Source organism: Rutilus rutilus (assembly GCF_951802725.1).
Source record: "Rutilus rutilus genome assembly, chromosome: 6".
Lineage (NCBI taxonomy): Eukaryota > Metazoa > Chordata > Actinopteri > Cypriniformes > Leuciscidae > Rutilus > Rutilus rutilus.
In genome coordinates this window covers 5345797-5372834 of record NC_140214.1, presented here as the reverse complement: position 1 = coordinate 5372834, position 27038 = coordinate 5345797, and the positions used below count along the sequence as shown (strand labels likewise).

Below are 27038 nucleotides of genomic sequence, written 5' to 3'. Positions count from 1 at the left end.
ATTTAGTTTCATTGATGATTTGCACTTATAACAACTAATCTAGACAATTTTATAATTATGAAATTGTGTATTTCCATGTTTAATTATGTGATATACTCTAATTACTCTAATTATGCATACAACTAAATATACTAGTTATGGTGACTTTCTGCTACCCGTCCTTGATTCATCCAGACCAAGTCTAAATCCCACTACCAGATCACTGCGGTAGTGAAGAATTTGGTGATCAAATTACACCTGTTCATTAAATATATGATTTTGAAAAAAGACCATATTTACCACTCGCACCTTTGACTTTTGGGGTTCATATTTTTGAGTACATCATGTTTTGTTATCTTGTGTTCTTGTGTTTATCCAATAACTTTTCCTCATCTTACAATAACCACAAATACATCAGTGTTCAATTATTGCATGGTCATTCAGAAGTTGTTCAGGTGTCTCACACGCAATGGGGCGTCATCAGTAAATGAATCCTTCAACAATGGAGTTCTGATCTGCCCGGCAAATGAAACCTTCTGCTTGAAGGTGACCGAGGACTTCTCAAAGGGTCAGTTAAAACATCCTAGGGAGGACAAAGATGTTTCCACAAAGCGTTACAATGACACTTTCTGATCATGCTGACCAAAGCAAACAGACTTGATACAACGAGATCATTCTACAGACTGAATACCAACGCAGCCAAGTGAAGGTGGAAGCAAACCCGGCCAAGAGGGTCACATGACACCCTGTCCAGCTGCTGCAGCATCCACGCATTCTGCCATGCTTTCATTTTAATGTTCAACCTGTCTGAATGCTGTTATTTCAGGTGACGACTGGATTCCTGCACCAATCGACTAACACTGCAAACTACAGTGGTCAGCCCTATGAACACTCAGAGAATAACACTGAAAATGTGGAAACAGGAAAATGTCCAAAAAATGTCCCCTTAGGCCTGATCTAAATCTGTCCCAAGGGGCCAGGGGCCGTCTGTAAGAACTGATTTTCCTGCTAAAACAAAACGCACCCTGCAATAAAGCCATAAAATGCACCCTGGACAGCAGATAGCAAAGACAGAGCACAGAACCTTGTCCTGCCCAAACTTATCTCATTGTCCCCTTGTTTGACTTCAACTCATCCCCCCTCTCCCTCCTCAAGGCACTGAAAGTTCATTAAGAATGTCTATATAACACATATGGTGTATCTTGTGAATATGTTGTTTTTCCTTTTCATGTTTGGTATCATTTTAAGTGTCGCAGTGCGATTGGTAAAGTGGTCTTAATTTCATTGCAGTCATTGGTTTAATGAGAAAGATTGAGAACTTAGGAGAATCCTGTATCTCTCTGGCTGATATCTCTTTACGATATCCCAAGAAACCAGGTGCTACCCCCCTCGGGTACATGGATTGGCCCAAACAACTCTAAACAACATTTGTTTAACCCCTGTTGTTCTGGGGTGCGTTTCCCGAAAGCATCGTTAGCCAACTATGGTCGCAAGTTCCGTCGTTACCAATAGAGTTCAATGGACATTGCGATGAACTTGCGACCATAGTTGGCCAACGATGCTTTCGGGAAACGCACCCCTGGTCTGGTATTTAAGGTGAGGGGACAGAGCAATCTTTGGGAATCTTTTACCAGGAGAATCCCCCGCACAGTAATACATGTCAGTATTTTCCTGTTGGAAAACCCTGACACATTACTGTGTGTCTTTGTCAGGAAAACATTACTTACTTTTAGAGTCATCTTTGAGTAAATGATGTCATATATTTTTTGAATTGGCTTTTAATAATTTACTTCTGTAATTGGCATGAGATATTTTTACCTGACAAATAAATGTTACATCTTGATTTATTCTGCATTCTTTTGAAATCATTATTTCCAGTAGATTAATGTGTAGTCTGGTGTTTCCGCAAATTTTGTCCAGAATAGATCAAACTGGAGGCACTTTGAATGGACCATGGGGCACATCTTAGGAAGACCTCCTGATTTCTGACTATTCCCTGACTTAGCATGTTGTACGCTGCAAATATTATAAAAAATTACACCTATGGGTCTGCAGTGAGCGGCTGCATTGGGTAAAATATTTGCACTGCACCCTCTGACTATTTCAGGACTGGCTAGTTTGTGATCGTGAGCGCGCAGTCGCGACGTGACGTCTCAAAGCGACACTAGGTCCGTGATGAACGAATAATTGAAAGTATGGGATAATCAGAATAATCAAAGATCTAAATTAATTCATAATCAATATTTATGATTATTTTCTAATCAGAAATACGATCTAAATTTGATTATCGTTTGAAATTGGAGTCAGATTAAGCGTAGAGCTAAAGTAATACTAAAACTAAATTCCAATAAATTAAGTGAACTTCACTGGAGCGCTGAAAAGACATACACGCTTTAAACCTTCGCCAGGCCGTTGGATTCCGTCATTGGGCCAATGGGTGGTCCTTACAGTATAAATGAGGATACTGATGCTTATGTTGAGCCCAGACAAGGGAGGATTCCCTCTTTCTTGCTGGCTCCATTACCAGGAAAAAGGAAGAGGTCACAAAAAGCAAACAAATCCAAAAGAGCAATCCAAATAAAAAAAGCAGTCCAGTCCAGATCCAAAAATCAAGAGCAATCCAAATAATCTTATCTAATTAATATAACACGACTATAATATAGCTAGGCCTACTATAATTAATAATAACAATATACTATAACTATTCTAACCTGATAATGCAATAATATTGTACGAAAGCCTGTCCTAGAAATCAGTTGTTGGCCACACGGACTGATTATAGTGTGACACGCAGGAAGACAATTTGGTGAATGTTCATCTCTGCACGCTTGTCTATGCTCTGTATAATGCGTCTATGCCTTGATACCATTAATACAGACATCAGAATAACTGGTTCAGATGACAACTCAAAGACTGTTCAATAAATCCATCTTTGTGAAGAATCTATTCTCCGACCCTTGATTCTCTGACCGGAATCCCGTCCATATTTGGCCGCCTCAATCAGCATAGTAAAGTTGTAGCACGTCTCCGCTACAAAGGTGGTCCTTCGAGCCGGATTGAGAGCAAGATCGAACCAATATGGACAAAGCAGAAAGTGACCTATCTGAGACAACGTCCAGACCTCGACGCAAGATTAATCTGCCTACACATCTGGATGATTACGATGTTGGCTACCACCCTGCTGGTGACCTTCCTCCAAAGGCTTCCTCTCACTGTCCTAGTCAGCCCCGAAGCAGCTCGAGGAAAACGTCTCATAGTGGTGTCAGCTCTCAATCCAGGAAAAGTAGGCGTTCCATCACGTCCGCTGGCGTTTACGTCGCACCAGAGCTCTCTAGCGTCCAGACTGCTATGTTGGAGGAAAAGATTAAACAGAGACAATATGACAGTCTAAAGCGGTAAGTAGAAGAGGACTCACTGATTGATCTGGAATACCAAAGACTGCGAACACAAGCTAAAGAAGCCCAGCGCATGCAAGAGGAAGCGCTAGCCGCAAAGGAGGCCCTGTTGAAACAACTAGAACGACAGCGCAAGCTTCAAGAAGCAGAGACTGAACTCGAAGTAGCTAAGCTTGTATCCTCCATGCTCTCTGTAGACTCTAGAGCGACCACTCCAGTCCCTACAGACTCTGGTTCTCCAAACGCTCAACAGCTTGCATCACGGCACAGCCAGGCTTGTTCACCGCAGCTCATGTCTTCCGAAACTCAGCAGCCCCTCTTCCAGTCGCCCGCTGTGACGTCAACGCTGCTGCCCTGTCTTACAGCACTGCCTGATCCTGATGTCTCTGCAGCGTCACCTAGACCGCCACATTTGGTCTCACCTACTCCTCACTCTGCGGATGCACCCATGCCAGCTGCATTTGACCCAGGGCCACAAGCATTCTCACGGCCAGTCCCTGACATTGAACCATTGGTTCCTACTGCTGTTCCAGTACACTGTGTGTCATTACCGTCGAATGTGGCCTCTCAGCCTTCAGCAGTGTTCACCATCCCGACCTCTGCTGCGTACCCCATGAGCAGCAGCATGCAGCGTGTGACACAGCAACCTGTTACTGCCACACTACCTACCCTTCGCTACAGGCTACAACAGACAGCAACAACGCCAGTGACAACACTTCCAGGTCCATCACAGCTCCCTGTCTTCAGCCACCAAGCATCGGCGACAACACTTCATGCTCCTGGTTACGGTAAAGCATCTGTGCCTCTCCCCCCAACTGCCTACTCACCTAAACCGAGTCCAGAGCTCCTGCTCGCATCAGCCTATGGCATTCCACGACCCACGTTACCAGTTTTCGAGAGTGGTGCTGAGAGTGACTTTGCTTTGTTTAAGTTAGCATTGGACAATTTGTTGAGTAATCACCATCATATCAGTGAACAGTATAAATACCATGTTCTCTTAAGTCATTTGGAACTTCCTAGTGCCCATCAGCTCGCTAAATCCTTCATGTATCATCCCCAGCCTTACACTGCTGCTCTGCAGGCACTTCAAGACAAGTATGGACAACCGAGACAGCTTGTTCAGTCTGAGTTGGGTGCCATCCTAAGCACTCCACCTCTTAAGTTCGGTGACGCTAATGCCTTCGACTCATTTGCATTATCAGTACAGTCTTTAGTGGGTATGCTGAGAACTCTTGAAGGCCAGAATGGTTACGAGCTTTTGTGTGGCTCACATGTGGACCGTCTCTTGAGTAAACTGCCACCAGCCTATCGCGACAGTTTTGTTGAATACTGCCTAAGTCGGGGCATTCTCCAGACCGGCAGCGACAAGACCTACACACTACCTGATTTTGCAGACTGGCTCCAGATTAAGTCCCAAGCGAAACGTATCTCTAGCAGAGCTGCGGCTATGTTCCAGAGTGAAACTCTGAAGCCCCCTGGTAGAGCTAGAGGAGCACCTCATCCAAGAGGGCAATCAAGGCCAGTTCTCCTGACACGTGAAAGTGTAGCTAAGACTCCTGAGTCGACACCCCCTAAGTCCAGCTCCAAGCCCAAGCCATACTGTCCCCATTGTGACAACAGGGATCACTACCTCAACTCTTGTGAGGCATTCAAGAAGTTGACTACCTCCCAGATTGTATCTTGGATTAAAGATTGTAAACGATGCTGGAGATGTGGACGGTCCCACGGTGTAGAGTCTTGCAACCTCAAACGTCCATGTAGAATCTGTAAAGAGCTACATCTTACAGTTCTTCACGATTCCATTAAAGATACCACCAGTGCTGTCCTCACCGTCAGCCTCCCATCAACCCGGGTTTACTTGGACAGACCGAACCGTACACCCAGAGTCATGCTGAAGGTCGTCAAGGTCCTCCTTCACAATGGACACCACACAATGGAGGCACATGCCGTTCTTGATGATGGGTCAGAGAGAACACTTGTGCTTTCCCCAGTTGTTGAGCAGCTCAAGCTTACCTGTACCCCCAGAGTTACTTCATTTACAGACTGTTCAGCAATCTCACACAGAACTCGAAGGTTCGTCCGTTTCTTTCGAGGTCTCAGCAGTCACCAAACCCATGCAGAGGTTCACTATCCCCAATGCCTTTACTGCGACCGGTTTGAGTCTTGCAGAACATAACTACCCAGTGGCTGCGCTCCAACGAGCTTATCGTCATCTGAGAGATCTTCCTCTTCCCCCTGTTGACAAAGTCAAACCACTACTCCTCATTGGTTCTGACATGCCACACCTCTTAATGCCGATACAGCCTGTATGCAGAGGACCAGACGGAGGTCCAATAGCCATCAGAACACAGCTGGGATGGTCTCTTCAGGGTCCCATGAGCCCCAAGCAGCCCTCACGGTGTTATCAGCAGTGCCTTCATATCATCACCACTCCGCTTCATGATGATCTGATTCGGCATGTCGAACGTCTCTGGCAGGTCGACACCTTCCCATACAATGAGAAGATGGTCATCAGGTCCAAGCAAGACAAAGACGCTCTCGCTATGCTCCAGAATGCCACCACCACTGTGAACGTAGACGGCGTTCAACGTTATGCCACACCATTGCTCCGACGCATGCCCATGACTATGTTCCATACCGATAAGGATGCTGTCCTTCCTAGTCTTCGAAGTACAGAGCGCAGATTGGCAAGAGATCCTGAACTAGCAAAAGCCTACTGCACTGAAATCCGCAAGTTGGAATCTGCTGGATATGTAGCCAAGATAACCACAGAAGAAGCACACAATACCTCAGAATCTTGCTTCATTCCGCACCATATCGTACAACACAATGGCAAGAACAGGATCGTCTTTAACTGTTCATTCCAACATCAGGGTCAGTCCTTGAACAGTCAGCTGCTTCCTGGTCCGATGCTGGGACCCTCTTTGTTAGGTGTGCTCCTGAGGTTCCGACAACACACGGTGGCCGTAAGTGGGGACATAAAAGCTATGTTCCATCAGGTACGTTTGTTGCCCAGGGACAAGCCAGTGTTGCGGTTTCTTTGGAGGAACATGTGCAGAGACCAGGAGCCTGAGATATATGAATGGCAGGTTCTTCCGTTCGGAACTACCTGCAGCCCGTGTTGCGCCATCTACGCCCTCCAGCGCAGTGCCCAGAACCACCAGAACGAGCAGGTCAGTCTGGTTAACATAGTTGAGAATTCCTTCTATGTTGATAACTGCCTGCACAGCACTTCGAACTCTGATGAAGCTAAGGAGGTAGTTGATGGACTTCATCAACTACTGTCTGAGGGAGGCTTTGACCTAAGACAGTGGGCCTGCAACATACCCTCTGTCATCGAACATCTTCCCGCAGAAGCCCGGTCTGCTAACAGTGAACTGTGGTTGACCAAAGCCTACAAGAACCCACTCTGGGCCTACGGTGGGACTGTCTCAGTGACACCCTAGGCTATAATTTGCGATCAACCGAGCCCTTAGAACCTACCATGAGAAATGTATACAAGACCTTGGCCAGCCAGTATGACCCGCTGGGTTATATTATCCCGTTTACCACCCGGGCCAAGGTTCTCATCCAAGACCTCTGGAAGCAGAATTTGGGCTGGGACGATCCAATAACACCTTTACAGCTAAGAGAGAAGTGGCTAACATGGATACAAGAGATTCCTAATCTGCTTCAGCTGCAATTTCCTCGACCTTATGCCCCAGCCTGTGCTGATTACCCTAGTGCTATCCGAGAACTCCACGTATTTTGCGACGCGTCAGAAAGATCATACGGCTCAGTGGCCTATTTGCGTACTACTGATGATCAAGGCCACGTCCATGTCGCCTTTGTTCTGGCCAGATCCAGAGTAGCTCCCAGAAAATGCCTCTCCATGCCACGTTTGGAACTGAGTGCAGCCCTGACTGGCGCCCAGTTAGCCAAAGTGATCCAGACTGAGTTGTCTCTTAATCTCCATACAGTCACCCTCTGGTCTGACTCAACAACCGTGCTGAACTGGCTCACCTCTGAGTCCTGTCGCTACAAGGTATTTGTAGGGACACGCATAGCAGAGATACAGACCCTCACAGACACGGCTGAATGGCGGTACATTGATTCAGCTCACAACCCTGCTGATCACATTACAAGAGGCCTGACACTGACCCAGATAGCAAGACCCCACCAGTGGAGTTCAGGACCAGACTTCCTCCTTCAACCTTCTGACCAGTGGCCATCCACACCTGTCACTAAGGTAGAATCGGAGATCAGTGAGTTGAGGAAAACTGCATTCATCGGCACTGTCCAAGTCTCCAATAATTTACTTGTGGACCCCAATCAATTCCACACATGGCTGGAGCTTGTTGAGGCCACTGTCAGGTCCCTACACGGGGCGGCTGCTGCAGACAGTGACTCTTCACTGCAAGCTGATGACTATGTCGAAGCAGAGAAACTTATCCTGGCCCAAGTTCAGCAGGACTCATTCCCACTTGAAGTCCAAGCTTTGAAGACTGGACAGCCGATTCCAGCTACCAGCCGTTTGGCATCCCTTGCACCAGAGTATGATAAGGACACAGGTCTCATCAGAGTAGGGGGACGGTTACGCAGAGCGAGTGACCTCGACCTTGATGCCATCCACCCGATACTGTTGGATCCTGGTCATTCTACAACGAAGCTGTTGATTAAAGAGACGGACCGCCGACTTCTGCATCCTGGTTCTGAAAGGGTGCTAGCGGAATTGCGTCGCCAGTATTGGATACTCCGGGGCAGGGAAGCCGTCCGTACGCATCAACGCAAATGCCAAGATTGTCAATTCTGGCGAGCCAAGCCTGAAGTCCCCCAAATGGCCGATCTTCCATCCTGCAGGCTGCAACTTCACCAACCGCCGTTCTATTCTACTGGGGTAGATTGTTTCGCCCCCCTTTCAGTCAAAGTTGGTCGTCGCCATGAAAAAAGATGGGGCATCCTTTATAAGTGCATGACAACACGATGTGTGCACCTTGACCTGTTGGAGCACCTTGACACTGATGCATTCCTGCTCTCTCTGCGTCGCTTTATAGCAAGACGAGGTAAGCCCATGGAATTGCTCTGCGACAACGGTACCAACTTTGTAGGAGGAGACCGAGAACTACGTGACACTTTTGATGCAATGGCACCCAAGCTTCAAGAGCTGCTTGCTCCACAGAAGATCAGATTCCGCTACATTCCACCTAATGCTCCTCATTTCGGAGGAACCTGGGAGCGTGAAGTCAAGTCTGTAAAGACTGCACTACGGGTCATTCTGCGAGAGCAAACGGTGCCAGAGCCAGTGCTGCAGACGTTGTTAATGGAGGTTGAGGGTATTCTAAATGCCAAGCCCCTCGGCTACGTATCTTCCGACGTAGCAGACGTTGACCCAGTGACTCCGAACCTACTCCTAATGGGCCGTCGTGATGCCTCCCTACCTCAAGTCTTTTTCGACTCTACCAACCTGCTCGGAAGACGCCGATGGAGACATAGCCAGGTGTTGGCGGATCATTTCTGGACTGCCTTCATCCGAGATTACCTCCCAAGTTTACAGGATCGGCAAAAGTGGAGAAAGGATGGCAAGGAGCTAACTGTGGGTCAAGTGGTTCTTATTGTTGATTCCCAACTTCCTCGTGCCCTCTGGCCTGTGGGCACAGTGACTGAGACGTTGGCTGGACCTGACGGGAAAGTTCGCACTGCTCGTGTCAGAGTTAATGAGAAATCCTACACTCGCCCAGTTGTTAGGTTGATTCCACTTCCACACTTAGAGGATGAGCCTCAGACACTGTAGACAGACTTTTTTGGTGTTTACAAATATCCTGTCAGATAATTGGGGGCGGCTGTGTACGAAAGCCTGTCCTAGAAATCAGTTGTTGGCCACACGGACTGATTATAGTGTGACACGCAGGAAGACAATTTGGTGAATGTTCATCTCTGCACGCTTGTCTATGCTCTGTATAATGCGTTTATGCCTTGATACCATTAATACAGACATCAGAATAACTGGTTCAGATGACAACTCAAAGACTGTTCAATAAATCCATCTTTGTGAAGAATCTATTCTCCGACCCTTGATTCTCTGACCGGAATCCCGTCCATATTTGGCCGCCTCAATCAGCATAGTAAAGTTGTAGCACGTCTCCGCTACAAATATACAGCCCTAACACATAGGCCTATATGACACAATAATGACAATGACAATGATAGTTATCAAACTCTCTAACTCTCTGACACTACTACAACTGCTTCTACTTCTCTTGACAACACCCACAAGGTGGCGCGAGTTTCGAACCCCCTTTTATCCGGAAGCGACACTCGGACCGAACCGATGACGTATCCACACACAAACCGAGGCCTCGTTTGTCATTAGTCACGTTATTTTCACGTTAACAACACAAGCCTCGAATCGTGGCTTCATCTGGCACGCCCATTTTTTCTCGACACAAGCTCCGACGCCTCGGTTCAAATGTCCCATCACTAGTTGCTGCTGAGAATGGAGATGAAGATCGCTGGATAAAGGGCTGAATTTGGATCTCTTTCTTGCAAACAAAGATTTTTAAGGTTTTAAAGTGTATTCTAACACCATGTATGGCTTATCCTCCGAAACTAGTTTGCAGCAGAAGGCACGAACAGAGCGAAATGTTATTATTTCTTAAAAGAGTAAACTGCATCTAATAAATGCGACTCAAAACGTAATTGATAAGACAATTGAATGCAATAGAGACAAAACATTAATGCCACGATTTTAATATGCATAAATAGGAACACGTACAAATTTGTACGTCAGTAGAGTTGTTCATACGTAAATATTTTACGTTTTTGTGCTGTAATACGTCAGTATTATACGTTTCTGTGTGTATAAAACGTAAGTAAATGTACGTGTGAGTGTGATAGAACTACACTTTACGTAAAAATACACACGTATTCTCATGAGATCACAGAATGAGTCTGTACCTTTTATCTTGGGTAATGGCAGACATTTTCTTAATTAGAAAGCCTTTCAAAAAAAGGAATTATAAATATTCACTGATAAAGTCGAAACCATAAAAACATGTCCAAAGTTCAAATTCAAACTAATTCAACAAGCAAAATAAATAATGACGAATGCAAATGAGACTCATTTGTATAACAGACTAAAACAACCCATAAAAGACTGTTCAAACACGGTTTATTTAACTGGTCAGGTTCATTTAGAGGGCAAACATTTGTTAGTGCATTAAACAGATTTTTAAAGGGTACACATTTCTCATGTTGAAAGACAAACTGAAACTTTGTTTCCAGGTAAAAAAAAAAAAAAAAAAAGACAAATAACCCTGCTTCACTGACTCTTTGAAACTAAACAAAATACATGTAAAGCCCAAAAAAGCAAAGGGAAGCATTTATATCCCTCATTTATATCCCTCACTGACTACGTTTACATGCAGCCAATATCCGGGTTATGGTCGGGTTAGGGTCACTATTTGGGTTTCTGAAACATTCGGAATAACCCGTTTACATGCGTGAGCAGAGAGAGTTACTCCTGTATACATGGAATTTGTAATCAGTTGGGAATATCCCGATGTAAACGGCGACGCACGGTTAGCGTCAGGACGTACGGACAACCTTAAGACGCAATATGCGTCATTTTCGATTCTTCTTCCTGTATCCAAAGACAACAACAACAGCAGCAGCACCCGGATAATGAATAGTTCGGGGCAGATAGCGATCGCCTTTGTTTGCGCTTTCCTTCTCACTTTCCTTCTCGCTCCAAAAGTGTGTTGCTGTGCTGCGTCTCGCCATGTTAACCTCTAGCACTTGTTTACTTCCGGTATACTGCACGCGGGTTTTTGTATGCGCCGTCTCTACTCAAAAGACCAAGATTCCTTGCGAATAGAACATGCGCAGAACACAAATCAATGTTCCTTTTGATGGGGATATGCCGATACGCGTTTACATGACCAAATATTCGGGTTAGAAAAGGGGTACCCCAGGGGTAATATCCGGGTTTTTAAAAACCGGGATATGAGCATATCCGGGTTTTTGCCGGTGTTTACATGGCCGTGCGCGACCGGGTTATTGCTAATATCCCGGTTTTGAACGGGTTATTGGCTGCATGTAAACGTAGTCACTGACTTTCCAACCTTGCTTTTGGGGGGCAATATCATCCCACTCTTTCAATAAAAACACACTGATTCCTTCAACAGCCACACAAAGCACCAGTTAACTAAAGCCAGCAAATATCTTCACCCCCTCCTTCTCCTCCAGGAACGCCACAATCTGAGGGTTTTTAAGGCTTCTCATTAACCTGAAACACCTGCCTCCACTGATCATCTCAACCCACATCATTAGCCCATAACAGGGGTGTAGATCCCACACAGAACCAGATGAGGGAGACAGAGACTCTATAGAATACAGCACAGTAGAACAACACACTCAAATAATGCCTGAATTACAAGTATATACCCAATAAAAATCATCATTAAACTGCTAAACTATGCTGGTCAGTACACTGTAAAAAATTTGCTGTAGTTATGCAGCTGTTTGCCAGTAACTTACTGTAGATTTAAATTTATGTTATTTACTGGCAACAGTTTGTTCAAAGTTAAATGAACATTAAACATTAACAAGTCTTTGTCTTTACAGAATAAAATTATAAAATAACAATCTAATGCAAAGCATTCTGGGAACCAGAAATCATCATCAACCTTTTTCTGGTTTTTTTTTTCCTTCAGATTTTGGTTCCCAGAATGCTTTGCATGAGGCTGTTATTTTAGTTTTATTCTGTAACGATAAAGACTTGTTAATGTTTAATGTTCATTTAATTTTGAACAAATTGTTGCCAGTAAATAACATCAATTTAAATCTACAGTAAGTTACTGGCAAGTAGCTGCCAGTAATACTGTAATTTCTACAGATTTTTCTAACAGTGTAACAATATAAATACATCATATGATGCACACGAGACTGAACCGATTAAACCATTTAACTTAGTTAATGTACCCATAATTGCAGAATATTACAGAGAACCGGCACTGCATGGTCTCTATAGCATCTAAAGGCAGATATTAAAGGGTTAGTTCTGAGGTTAATCTGAGCTTTCTGTCCCTCCATTGACAGCCAACACAACTTCCACTTTCAATAAAACTGAGGCTAAACCACATGGATCACTTTAATGATGTCTTTACTACCTTTCTGGGGCTTGAAAGTGGTAGTTGCGTAGCTGTCAATGGAGGGACAGAAAGATCTCAGATTTCATTAAAAAGAGCTTCATTTGTGTTCCGAAGATGAACGAAAGTCGAAAGGGTTTGGAACGACATGAGGGTGAGAAATTAATGGCAGAATTCAATTTTTAGGTGAACTATTCCTTTAAAAATTTCAGGAAGTTTCACATCAGAACTTAAAGAAAAAACGAAAACATCACTGAGATGTTAAAAAGTTACAATGAGAACATCACACATATGAGATGATTGTTGAACAGGTCAAGGCATCACGAATGATACATTACTTGGTTTTAAAAATTGTTGATATAAATTTGAGCAGATGAAGAGGTAAATGGTAAAACTGTAGATAAAATTCACCATCAGATGACGTCACACTTACAGGACAGATGTGTATTAGGCTATTATGAGCAATTTTATGCAGATAATTTAATGTCCTTATTTATTGTGCAATTGAAATTAATTCAAAACAAAACATAAATAAACTAAAAAGTAAAATAACTTAGTTTTTTTTTTTTTTTTTTACTGTAATTTAATAACTACTAACAAAATTGCATTTCCATAAGCCTACAATTTATGTAGGCCTAATTTGGACTTGCATGAAAAGAATAATGAAGGTTTCAGCTCTTTCTAACGTGTTGTTGTGTCCCTTTTGTCCTCCATTTGGTCAATAATCCATTCTGGAATGTCCCTGTGATGTAAAGATGCAGAGAAATGAAATGCACTTCTATGCAAGACTGGAATTATTCATTTTGTTTCAACTATAAAAGCCAACTATACATTTAAACACACACACACACACACACACACGCACACACACACACACACACACACACACACAACGCTGACACATTTACAGTTTTAGCTGATACAACCTGTTAACTGTCAGTGTCCCACCAGTGGGAAGCTTAGTGCTCTTTTTTATTGCCTTTTTTTCCTATCGCATATCTTATTATTCATCTTAAATTAGGTATCATTCGAAAGCTTAAACTACGGTGGCCGAGAGAGCTCAACTAAAGAAAACACATGCAAATAGAAAAAAACACCAGCAAATTAAGAAAACGTGCTGCAAAAACTCAAAACGCACTCACAACGCTAAATACGTGTCTGTATTTGCAGCATGTGTGTTATCAAACTGATGATGTTTTCTTAATTTGCTGGAGTTTTCTTCTATTTGCTTGTGTTTTCTTCAGTTGCACTTGCAGCACATTGAGTGATCTCAGTATTCATCTTGTTCAACTCAGACATTGCCTTACGATGAAAGCGGTAGTTCAGCGGTGTGCACCTCAGCATCTCTAGGGCTGAATCCGAAATCGCCCCCTAAACCCTCATCCACTATTCCCTACGTTAGTCCACTAACACTGTTCACTTGAGGGAGAGAATGAAAAGGAGTGAGTGAATTCGGACAGCCGTTGAGCGTACATCGGTTGTACACTCTTTATTGCACTAATCGCGGTGCATTATGGGATTGAATAAGTGCACTCAATAACGTCCACTATGGTTTCGGACACCACTACAAATGGCTCTCCCCTCAAATAATGCCCTTTTTGTGGGTAGCCTATAGGGGGCGATTTCAGATTCAGCCTAGTACTTTCTCTCTTTGTTCAGTTTGTTCGGCCTCGTCAATACTTTGTGGAAGTTTATCCTGTGGTCCTGTTGCTGATATTAAAGACTTTTGATCCTTCATCTTCATACGCGTGTTTACAACAAACCGTGACACTTGGTGGCTATTTTTAGGCCTATAGCCAACTTTGGAGCACAGCTTGGTTAGCATGTGGCTTTGATGTTTTAGCAATTTCAGAGTCCAAATTGTTTTGTAAAATATATATTTTTGCATAAAATAAGTTTAGTACAGAACATTTTCTTTACAGTAAACTTAAAGTAACTTTTTTTTTAAGTGTTTTTACTTCAGCAATCTTATTCCAAAGTGACATTTAACAGGTTTACACAAACTAAAAACTGGAATGGTACAAATAGATTTATTATTAATTTACAATCAATTACTTTAATTTGCTCATAACGTCATTAAGAAGGAGCAGGGTGTGTATGGATATGAACTCACAGCCTTTCGAGGTTTTTTCACAGAGCTGTAGATCACGTCGCCCTCTGGATCCACTGACGATAAAGCCTGTGAATAAACATGATCAGCTTAAGAATAAGAATTCTGGGGATTTCCATTTATTTCCTTTTTAGCATTTAGTAATTAATTTGCAATAAACACTTTAAATATAAATTGTAAGTGGGAATTAAACCCAGTTCTTTCCAACTAGGATTCATTTCATTTAGCATGTGATGTTTTCTTTCTCGAAACTGGATAAGCCTATCCCAATCCTTCCTCTCGTGTCAGACATGAGCTGTAAATGATGTGAAGAAACTGAATCTCAAAATAGAAAATCCAAGTCCACCTTCAATGTTCTGCAAGGTAGGCAAAAATTTTTTGTGCTAATTTTAATTTCCTGTCGCTGTGGATGCACTTTTATTGTATGTGACAGTGTAAACAACAGCTCAAAACCCTTTTATTTAAAGGCAAAATTTACTTCCTGTAGACAATTCCCATTGCATTATTGCAAGCAGTATCGATGATGTCACTAATGTTATGTGCAGTTAAATATCCCGGTGTGTATTTTTGTGTAACAAGTGTTCTTCTCACCAATACGCTTGTTGTGCATCGTGGAGTTTGATGTGTTTTATAGACACGATATTGTTTCTTAATCAAATGTGTTGACCCCCCTCCTCCAGCACCCCATCCTAAAACAAGTTTCCCTTTTGATTTGGACAAACGGGACGTCCCAGCCCAAACTGCAGTGTGACTCAGTCATTCAGAGCATTCAAAGACGACACTTACTGCCTTATGAAAGATCACAGAACTGTAAGTCACCGAACAGTCATCCACTGAGGCAGAAGACTGTGAAGAAACACAACTGATGATCATTCATTTTCAATCATCATCTCAGTAAATGTCTACAGAGAGGACTGATGACTTACAGTAGCGGCTGCTGGACTGATGGATGTCATCTGGTTTTCAGAGGCGGTCTGCATCAAACACAAACACAGATTTAGATTATTTTCTGAAGATTTCTGAATTCCATCAGTTTGTAAACTACTTACTGTATTTCTGGTGGTGTTAAAATGTTCTTCTTCTCTAATGTGAGCCCTCTCTGTCAGAGTGAGATATGAAGATTAAATATCATAATATTTTCCATAGACACTGTTAAATTTTATTTATTTATTTTTTTTTGTGAAAACCAGCTTTTGGAACCTTTATTTTTAAGATTTTACAATTACAGTTGACAGGGTTTATGAATGGCATATACAAAATCTATAAAATACTTGATTCTGATTGGTCATTCGTATCATTTTATTGTCAGATGTGTGTGTATCATGATGCAAAACTGTCAATTTAACCCGGTTTTTGTCCCTGTTTTTGTAATTGTGCTAGTTTGATGCCTCTCGAGTCACTTTACAGCCTCTTTCTTCTCACATACTGTAATCCATATATACAGTATATTACAGTATGCCCATTTATTGATTTCTTTATTAAATAGCTGTAAATGAAACACAATAATATACTGTCAGTCCTCCAGAAGTGTAAAGAGAAAACTCACCCGGCTTCTTTCTCAGCCTCCAGGTTATTATTACAACGAGAAAAACAAGCAGGAACAGCACAAGCGTCGCTACAAGACTCATGAGCAGAATCACATCATGCCTGCAGTGATGGAGAGACATATTTGTGTTTATCATACAGAACTATTCTCACTTTTAATGTGCAGCAAATTCATCTGTTAAAGCTTTGTTTCTAAATTAGAGATGCAATATAAGCAAATCACTGAGGCTGTTGTTAGAGATGGATGAGCTTCATCTCTGCAATTAAAATTAACATTACATTATGTTGACATGTAATAGTTTGGTATCAGTTGCTATGAATGACTGAATAACAATGTTCACACTTACATGCGTGTCTCAGGTCTTGAATCAGATTCAGTAATCATAACTGCTGCCAAAAACAGAAACAGAGAAACAAGTTTCTTAGTTTGATCAGAGTGTTATCATTAATGAAAGAAGCTGTTTGTTATGGGAGCCCGTTTCCACCACATAAGGAAAAAATGAATGCTTTGGTAAATCATAATTATGACATAAAAAGTTGACTTTATGACTTTTTTTTCTTATAATTTAGACTTATGTCATAATTTTCTGTTATAATTATGAATTAAGCATGATTTTATACATTTTCATACTTTTTAATGTCATAATTAAAAATGTTGTCGTAATTATGACTTTTTATGTTATAATTTTGACTTGTGTCATATAATTTAGACTTTTGTCATAATTCTAACATTTTATAGAATTTCAGCTTTTTGTATCATAATTATGACTTTTTATGTCATAAATTCTACTTTTATGTAAAAAATATGATTTACTAAAGCATTATTTTTTTGCGTATGTGGCTGAAATTGGCTTCCATTGTATGCCACTAGTGCATCTACAATGACTGTCTCTAGAGCATTTTCTGATGGATAAATGATTACACATGTCATTTCATAACTGGTAATTAAACACATTTAAAATATTTGATCTGATTAACCCAGTTCAGCTGCTCCTTACTGGTTATTATTTCATTCACACTTGTGGGATTTCTGTTTGCAGATGTCTGAGTTGTGTACCTGCAAAACAATGTAAAAAGAGAAAGAAAAATATGTTCACTCAAATATGAAAGTACAATCGAGTCTTATCATTCCAAACCTGTCATCTGTATACTTATACTTTCTTGCTTCTGTGGAACACAAAAACAATGTAGGCTTGTATGCTCTTCTCATGTACTTCTTTCCTTAAAAAATACCTAATCAGTCCAAATTGTGAACAAATCATTTAGACCAGTTCTGGGAACAGGATCAACAGGTTTTCGGGCTACAAAAGTATTTAGATGCATTCGACTTTTAAATGGTCAAAAAGTACACCTACATGTCTGTCTCGGGGTCAGATGGTGTAGTTGTTGGAATATGTGTCACTGAAAGGAGAAAAACATGAAGTTATTTTTAGGCCATTAAGAGTGTCTCCATTTTTATAGCTGAACTGATTTGTGATCTTACCAGGTTTGGGTTCATTGACAGTGAGTTGAACAGAAACCTGCAGATCTCCAGCAGAGCAGAGGTACCATCCAGAATCACTGAGTCTCAGTCCAGTCATCAACACAGTGAAGGAGCTTCTCCCATCATCACTGATCTGGACTGATGATTTCTGGGATGTGTCAGTCCTCTTCTCAGTGTAACAGCCCTCATCTTTATATCTGCACCACTGTTTGGGTTTTTTCTTATATCCAGAACTGTAGAAACACTGGACACTGACATTATCACCTTCATGTCCAGATACACTGCTGCTCTTCACATACACATCAGGAGCTGAAAACAGTCAAAAAGACAATAAGATTTGTCCATCAATTGTCTTATTGGCTATAAAATGTAAATAGGCCTATCTAAATTTATTGATATATTTGATATTTGTAAGTGTTTACTTGTTACGGTTTGTAACACACTTTATTCAAAACTGGTTTTATTTTTAACAGTTACAGTCACAGAACCGAAAAACGTGGAAGTTTGGTTCCTGTACTGAAAGTTTATTCTTTCACTGATATGCAGGAACGCTGTTCTAAAATACTAAAAATTAACACAAAATAACATAATTTTTGTTTCCGTATTCAAAAAAAGTCTCCTGCACTGATACCGCTTAACTGCTTTTTTAAACCACATTCAGCGAGTAATATGATCCAGAACGAATCACTCTTATGAGACGGTTCTTTTCAGTGCATTAAAAAATAGGCTACAGAGCAACCAGTCCAACTCCAGAATAAATAGGCTTGTTTGAGAAGAGCAAAATCAGCGCAGAAGCGATCACCGGTGATCACCGCGAAATGCCGGTTAGAAAGTGTCCGAGTGTGGTCCTGTACCGTAGACTGTATAAAAGGCTCTGATGTCCTGCTGACGTAGGCTATGTAAAAAAACTCTTGCGAAGGCGAGGCGGACGTGTCGGATTCTGCAGTTGATCTCCACCGACTGCGCTGAGTAAAAGCGATGGGAAACGATTTGCTGACGACACAGCTTAATGTTCATTGGTTTAAACAACCGTAATATATTGTTTTCTTTTACAATGTTTGATTTTAAAACCCTGATATCCTGCTTTTATGTGTATAAATGATGTGTGACTATTCCTAAACTTTCTGACAGTGCGATTTCTCTATGGGTTATGTGATTGTTGTCATATTTAAGCCTGTAAAAATAAATAAAAACATATCTGTGGGCCTAATAAACATGTCTTTTAAATGGAAATAAACTAGATGTACCGCATGGCGGTACAAAATATGACCGCCGCTCAGGCCTGCACTGGCTTTCCACAAAAATAAATGACGTGGAGCAATTTGGCTGTATTGCGTGTTTATGTATATACCTAAAAAAAGTAGTAGTATGTGCATGTCTGTCTGTGTGTGTGTGTATGTGTGTGTGTTTGTGTGTGCGCATGTGTGTTTGTGTGTGTGTGTCTGTGCATGTGGATTTGTATGTGTGTGTATGGGTGTGTGTCTGTGCGTGTGGATGTCAGTGTGTGTGCATGCTTGCGTTTGTTTGTATTCCTGCATGTGTGTGTGTGTGTGACAGTATCATCCTAAACCAGCAACCCTTCGCTCAACAGCACCATCTACAGGCCGATGAGTGTACAGTCACTAAATGTGCACATAAATGAATTTATTTTATACCCCCCCATGGATGAAATTCTACGAAACTTAGCATACCCCCCGAGGATGTCAAGTTAATCATACACATGAAATATGGTGCAGTTCTGAACATCTCAACTGAAGATAGGGGCGATTAAAGCAGAATAATATTGAATTTTCATTTTTTATGGGAGGGGCGCAAATCACAAATGAGTGATTATGGGCTAGGTTGATGTGGGCCCTTAAGACCAACATACTTTGCAAATTTCTTCATCCTCGGTACCACGGTTCAGGTAGTTATTTAGGAAAAACTGCATTTTTTGGGTTTGGGGGGGCCCAGCGCGGGGGGGGGGGAGTGGCCCCCGGGGACCAAACGAAATTTTTCCGTAAAAGTCTAGTGGGGCTACATGCCCACCAAATTTCATGTTCCCCGGTGTTTCGGTGTCCCTGGTATCGTTGACATAAAATTCTGTAGATTGACGAAAAAAAAAAAAAAACCTTTGACAATCCCTATATGACCGCTTTCGCTAGCTACGCTAGCGGCGGTCATAATAACAAGTACTTTGGGTGTCTCGTTCATCATATTTATTTTCATATAAAAGCAACAGAACATCAGCAACAAAGCGCACGAGTGTGAATCCTGCGATATCCACCCTTGATATCAAAGATGTCTGATCCACTACGAGAAGTTTTATCTTTAAGATGTGTGTGACCATCATATGGACAGTAAAAGAGCACACACAATCCCTATTCTAATTGGAATGGAATGGTAAAAGCGTGTTGGTACGTGACAGGAGGCCCTACGGTGGCCGAGAGAGCTCAACGCGCGGCAACTGAAGAACACACATGCAAATAGAAAAACACCCGCAAATGAAAGGGGTGGTTGATTATGATTTCAATTTTCTAACTTTAGTTGGTGTGTAATGTTGCTGTTTGAGCATAAACAACATCTGCAAAGTTACAACGCTCATAGTTCAAAGCAAAGGGAGATATTTTCTTTTAAAGAAATTACTTTTTAAGGACTACAACAAACGGCTGGTAGGAACTACACGACATTCCTCCCGGGTTAGTGACATCACCAACCCGAGAATTTATATAAACCCCGCCCCTGAACACGATTTATAGATTATCAAGACAGAATATGCTAATCAATGAGTCTGACTAAAAGATAACTACACATAAGTTACATAAATTCACCAACTAACCATTCAGAAATGTTGTCTACATGTTGTCACTTCTTCTTTAGTCTCTCCATCTTTCTGACTCCGGTTTGAACATAAAAGGATAAAAGTTTTTGAAATTTTCAGTGCGTGTCTGTGTGAGGTAAAAGGACACAAGCTCTTGAAGCTCCGCCCCCTGTGCTGGGAGCAGCAGCTCATTTGCATTTAAAGGAACAGACACAAAAACGGTGCGTTTTTGCTCACCCTCAAAAAGTGACACCTTTAACATGCTATATAAAATATATCTGTGGGGTATTTTGAGCTAAAACTTCACATACACACTCTGGGGACATCAGAGACTTATTTTACATATTGAGAAAAGGGCATTATACCACCCCTTTAAGAAAACATCTTCATCAGTTTTATAACACACGTGTACTCCAAATACTCACAACACAACCAAATATAGAAACGCGCTGCAAATAGCACATAACACAAGGGAAATGTTTCCAGGGGACCCCAATAAGTGACAAACCAGACTGGGACATGCTTATTGCTCGTGAGCATTCCTATGCCCTACTCCCTTCGAAGGGCAGAGCGCTTGAAGTGGGGACTTTGGAGTGAGCAGGGCACTTGTGTGCCATTATGTAGCTGTGCCACTTGGCGAAGTGAACAACGAAAGACAACGTAATTTCCTCATTATTTTCACCTGGGATGTTCCTATGACAACGCAGACGGTGTCCATCAGCTGAATAGGCTGTTCTTACAACAGACATTTCTTATTATTGCTGTTAACATAACTGTTGCAAATATACATGTTATACAAAAAGTTTTAGATGTTATATATCTGTGTGTGAGTGAGTGCCTCAACTTTAAATCTTGCCATCTCATCTTTGGACCCTGCATTACCTAAAGTTTCTTATGAAACTTATTTAAACATAACATGACAAAATTTGTACAATGTAACTGATGTATAGATTAATATCTTACCCTGATGTTCTATTTCTCTATCTTTTTTCATTTCAGCTCATTGTTAACTCTTTTCTCATCTGATGACATTGAACATATTGTTAATGCATTTTGTATATTGCATTCAAAGTTGTTTGTCATAAACATGTCATCTCTGTATGTTTTGCACAAAAAAAAAAGAAAAAAAAAGAAAAGTTGTGAACTTTTGCACCGTGTTTCTGTATTTGGTTGTATTGTGAGTATTTGGAGCACATGTGTGTTAAAAAAACTGATGAAGATGTTTTCTTAATTTGCGGCTGTTTTTTTCTATTTGCATGTGTTTTATTCAGTTGCATTGTGCTCTCTGCCACCGTAGGGCCTCCACTCAAGGGTAGAATATGATGAACAAATCTAAAAATGTTCTACATATGGTTGAAAATACCATCACTGGCCTAGAGAGAGATAACACTCTGTAACATTGAATGATAACATTAAGACTATAAAAGAGGAAGGATGCCCTCCCTTCACTGTCACACTGCAGCCACTCTGTGTGACTGTATGACTGCTGGCCTTAACTTAAGAGAAAATACAATTAGTCAATTTGTCTCTTATTCAGAATTGTTTATTTGTTTATTTGCCATCTCATCTATCTTGCCTGCACTTTTTTCACTCCTCCCCTCACTGTAGCCGCATACTAGTCTTGCCTATATTCAGGCGATGCGCACCTCAAACGAGCCTTATGACTTTATGAGTCGGTTCTTTTTATTAAGTTTTAGGCTTGTTCACACTGAAGTGGCGCTGCACAGACCAATCGGTGTATGACATGAATGCACAGCGAGAGCGATTAGCAGATGACACTGTATGCTTTTGAATCGCTCTCGCGGTACTTTGATGTCATACACCGATCGGTCTGTGCAGCGCCGATCAAGTCGAACAAGCCTAAAACATACAGCAGAACCAATGTTGTCCGATTCCCAAACGGTTCTTTTTGCTGCTTCTTGCGACCATAGTTGGCTAACAACGGCCGTGTCCCAATTCAAAGGCTGGATCATTCGAAGGCCACGAAGGTCAGACTGAACGTTGTTAAAGTCCGCGTGAACCGGAAGTTGCAAACGACTTTTGTCCAGTGCTGTGACGTATTTCCCAGTGAAAAGGAATATTGAACAGATGGCAGGGTTTTACTCTAGCGCTCCTCCTCTCCATCTCTCGCTCATTACAGACTAAAGCCTGTTTTATACTTCAGCGTCGGACCTACGCCGAAGCCTCTACGCTGTAGGCAACGCGTTGGTTTTCATTTATACTTCTGCGTCGTTGTCCGCGGTGACGCACAATTACACTTGCAGAGGGAGCATGTGAAACTCGAGGGAGGGGTTCTAGCAGACCAATCACAGCGCTTGTGTCCGCGTAGAGTTGACGCGTTGTTACATTTTTGGAGAGGTGCACGAAGGGTATGTGCGCTACACACAGCCTACGACGTAGCTACGGCGTGAGTTTGACGCAGAAGTATAAAACAGGCTTAACGATTTGAGGGGAGTGGTTAAGCATTTCCCAAACCAAGCCGTCAAACCTACGTCATCAGGGAAGGTCCTCCAATGCAGAGGGGAGGGGCATTTTCAGATTTTGATTAAAGATTACGAAGCCAAAAAAAAAATTTTCTGTGTATTAACTTGCACGGATTAATTGTTCACCACAAGACTAGTAATATGCGCCAACAAAGTAAATAGGGTCCATTTTGATTTCAGTTGGACTTTAAATGGGACGGTCTAGCCGGAGGATTGTTCTTGTCGCCAACTGTGACAGCTGCCGTTGATGAGTGGCAGTAACGTTTGTACTTTATATTAATTAAACTCTCTTAAAGGGGTTCACAAATTATACACTACCATTCAAAAGTTTTGAATGTTTTTTGATTTTTGAATGTTTTTAAAAGAAGTATCTTCTGCTCACCAAGGCTACATTTATTTGATAAAAAAAAAAAAAAAATAATAATAATAATGTGAAATATTATGACAATTTAAAATTACTGTTTTCTATTTTAATATATTTTAAACTGTAATTTATTCCTGTGATCAAAGCTGAATTTTCAGCATCATTACTCCAGTCTTCAGTGTCACATGATCCTTCAGAAATCATTCTAATATGCTGATTTGATGCTCAAGAAACATTTATGATTATTATCAATGTTGAAAACAGTTATTTACATTTTTATTTAATGATGCTATGATGAATAGAAAGTTCAAAAGTACAGCATTTATCTGAAATGGAAAGCTTTTGTAACATTAAACACTAGGCTATACCCTTCAAAAGTTTGGGGTCAGTAAGAATTTTTATTTTATTTTTGGGGGAAATAAATAAAATAAATCAATACTTTTATTTATCGAGGATGAGTTAAACTGATCAAAAGTTACAGTAAAGACATTTATAATGTTAGAAAATATTATATTTTAAATAAATGCTGCTCTTTTGAACTTTCTATTCATCAAAGAATTTTGAAAAAAATGTTGTACACAACTGTTTTCAACATTGATAATAATAATGAATGTTTCTTGAGCATCAAATCATCATATTAGAATGATTTCTGAAGGATCATGTGACACTGAAGACTGGAGTAATGATGCTGAAAATTCAGCTTTGATCACAGGAATAAATTACAGTTTAAAATATATATATTTTATATATGTTTTTTTTTTTTTTTTTTTTTTTTATCAAATAAATGCAGCCTTGTTGAGCAGAAGATACTTCTTTTAAAAACATTTAAAAAAATCTTACTGACCCCAAACTTTTGAACGGTAGTGTATGTTCACCATGGTCCATTTCTATGATAAAGAGTATAGGCTAATATATAAATCTGTAAACTAACTAATCGCATCTTAGTAATATAAGTCAAAATTGGAATCACTTTCAATCTTTTTTAAAAGTATTTTTTTTTTACATATATCATTAGATATTTGAGTAAGTTGAAACCCAATACTTTAAAGGTGTAATTCAGTTTGCTTGTGTGTACAGAAATACATATTATAACCCAACAACACTTAGCCTACCTTTTATATTATTTACAATGTTATTTATAGCTTCATTATTTCATTTTTATATTGTATTATATTATTGTATTATATTATCTTTATAATAAATATATAACCCAACAACAACACTTACCTTTTACATTATTTATAACATTATTATTTTAATAAATTGCATTGTCAGAAAAAAAACTGTAGGCTAATTCGTAAATCGTAATTTGGAAAGAAGTTTTTTACCTGATTGTACCGTCAGATACAAATAATAACCATCGTCTGGGGTGCCATAGTTACCAATCTCCACAGCGCACCAGTAATATCCAGAGTCGGAGATCTTCAGTTTGTCCCATCGCACTGTAAAAATACTCTGGTCTGGATAATCAGTGATGGAATATTTTCCTGTCTTTCCTGCATATGGCAATATACGGCAAATGCCCCAATCTCTCCCCCAACACAAATATTTGCGGTTTTCTTTATGTTTTTTATCATACACACATGGAATAATGCCAGATGATCCAGATTTCACTGCTATATTAAGTTTCAGTGTATTAACTCTAGCAGCACCTGTAGACAAGAATAAACGTATGAGAAAACATAAAACACAAACTGCACATTATGTATATAGAAGAATTTTAACTTAAACCATTTAAAAAAATTAACAACAGACTGTACAATGGTTTAGTAATACTTTAAACAAAATTATATATATATATATATATATATATATATATATATATATATATATATATATATATATATATATATATATTTATTTTTATTTTTTTTACCTGAGATGTAAAATAAAATCCCAGAGAGAATCAGAAGGTAAATCATGTCTATAGCAGAGTGTGTGTGCTATAGTGGAGTGTGTGTGCATGAGAGGAGCTGGTCACTTCTTGAACTGTCTCGGTTTCCTCCTGTTTCCGTTTCAGAGCAGAAATATCATCATCGCCTGAAACCACATAAGCGTCAGCAAGTGAGAAAAGTAGCAGCAGCAAACTCAAACTAGCCACAACACAACAATCAACATTTTCCTTTTGGCTAATTTGATTTGTGAACAGGTTAAAGCATGTTAAAAGATACTGTAGTAGTGGTATAATCTGAATAAGCAGATTCTCTTGTTCAATTTGATATAAAACATTTACACAAAAATACTAAATAAAACACTTTCTTCACCCACAATTACTGAACAAAATGTTACATTATTCAAGTCACCATTTTGACAAAACTGTGAAAGTGATTAACACAAACTGTTATGTTTAATTGTTATTTAGTTTTTTAATCATGGGTTTTACAATATATATATTTCAAATATTACAACACAAAATATTTCAAAACACAATTCATAGCAAAGAATATGGAAAATTATATTAAAGTTTGAGATAAAAAAGTATTGCAATCATCCCCAGTGTCTCATATTTCCTTGTCATCCTTTAAAATATTTAACAATGTGTTGTGGCTACATTGGTTCCTGTAGTGAGTGTGCAAGTAAAATAATAATGTGTGAGTGTGAATCTGCACTGTGGCCTTTGGACAGAAACCAACCACACAAACACACGAGTCAGTAAAGAAGCAACACATTCACACAGAGACTGACCTCAGCTCCACCGGCACTGTTCACCACATGGACATCAGATACAGTGTGATACATCCAGTATATGGGCAGACAAAAAAACTGATGTCTCTGACGGCCATTCAAAAGAAAAAAGTAGTGTATATCCAGAATATATCGCAACATACTGTATGCACCAGACGACAGACCAGGGATGGCTGTAACATTTTTGACATTTCTGTCTGTATCTTGGAGTTTTTTAAGCCAGTTCAAAATGTGATTCAGGAACTAGTTACAAGTGTCAGCTATTAAATGACATAGCTGTTATTTTTGCAGCACAAACAGAAAAATGTGTGGCTTAGTTTCAAACGAGGAGTGAAATGTTACAATAACCCCGCATAGTCCGGGTTAGTTGAAACATACCCAGAGGTGAGATGTAACATTAGAAAATGTATAAAAAATGTATTTTGAAAGGTTTTTATTCAACACTTTTATTCAACAAGGCTTTTTAACATAATTGCTGTGTGTGTGTGTGTGTGTGTGTGTGTGTGTGTGTGTGTGTGTGTGTGTGTGTGTGTGTGTGTGTGTGTGTAACAAAACTGAATAAAATGAGCAAATGTGCACCAGCTTCAACAATTGAACACTATGTGTGTTTGAGTGTGTTGTTCCTAGTTGGAAAAATTGGAAGCGTTAAAATTAACATGTGTTACAATCATTTCAGGTCTTCCCTACACATTACAAAACAAGACAGGACAATAGAACATGAAGCCAAAGGCAAACAAAACAGAACACACACACACACACACACACACACACACACACACACACACACACACACACACACACATGTTAGGTTTCAGTATATTTGGCCCTGTTTACAGCTGGTATTAAGATGTGTTTTGGTCGATTGGATCACAAGTAGACGAGGGAGACACATACATGTTTACACCAGGTGTTTTAATCCGTCTCTTTTGTCCACTTTCAAACACTTCTGTCCTGATTTCTTCGAGGGGAGGGTCTTTAGGCGGGTACATTTATGGACTTTTTCAGATCTTTCAATCTAATGGACGAAATAAGCTCACGCAATTTACATATTAACAAATGACCGGAGAAA

General features: G+C 40.4%; 2 protein-coding genes across 3 annotated transcripts in view; both read right to left on the bottom strand.

Moving 5' to 3' along the window:
* LOC311292316 (uncharacterized protein) overlaps positions 1-16250 on the bottom strand; it is a 34358-nt gene extending 18108 nt beyond the window's left edge. The window contains exons 1-6 of one of the 2 annotated variants that reach the window (XM_084411958.1): positions 16156-16250; positions 15659-15708; positions 15536-15583; positions 15396-15455; positions 14613-14678; positions 13075-13241 (exon numbers count right to left, since the gene is read on the bottom strand). In XM_084411958.1, the coding sequence (XP_084268084.1) occupies positions 13218-13241; positions 14613-14678; positions 15396-15455; positions 15536-15583; positions 15659-15708; positions 16156-16237 (330 nt within the window). In that variant the 5' untranslated portion in view covers positions 16238-16250 and the 3' untranslated portion in view covers positions 13075-13217. Of the gene's footprint in view, positions 1-13074; positions 13242-14612; positions 14679-15395; positions 15456-15535; positions 15584-15658; positions 15709-16155 lie in introns of those variants that run through there. The other variant, XM_084411959.1, reaches the window with a different exon arrangement.
* A 1255-nt stretch (positions 16251-17505) lies between these two features.
* LOC311291449 (polymeric immunoglobulin receptor-like) lies at positions 17506-26023 on the bottom strand (the record flags this gene model as incomplete). The annotated part of the gene is made up of 4 exons (XM_084410484.1): positions 17506-17555; positions 17638-17946; positions 24613-24936; positions 25960-26023. The coding sequence occupies 4 exons, from the start codon at positions 26021-26023 to the stop codon at positions 17506-17508; spliced, it is 747 nt and encodes a 248-aa protein (XP_084266610.1).
* Positions 26024-27038: the final 1015 nt, after the last annotated feature.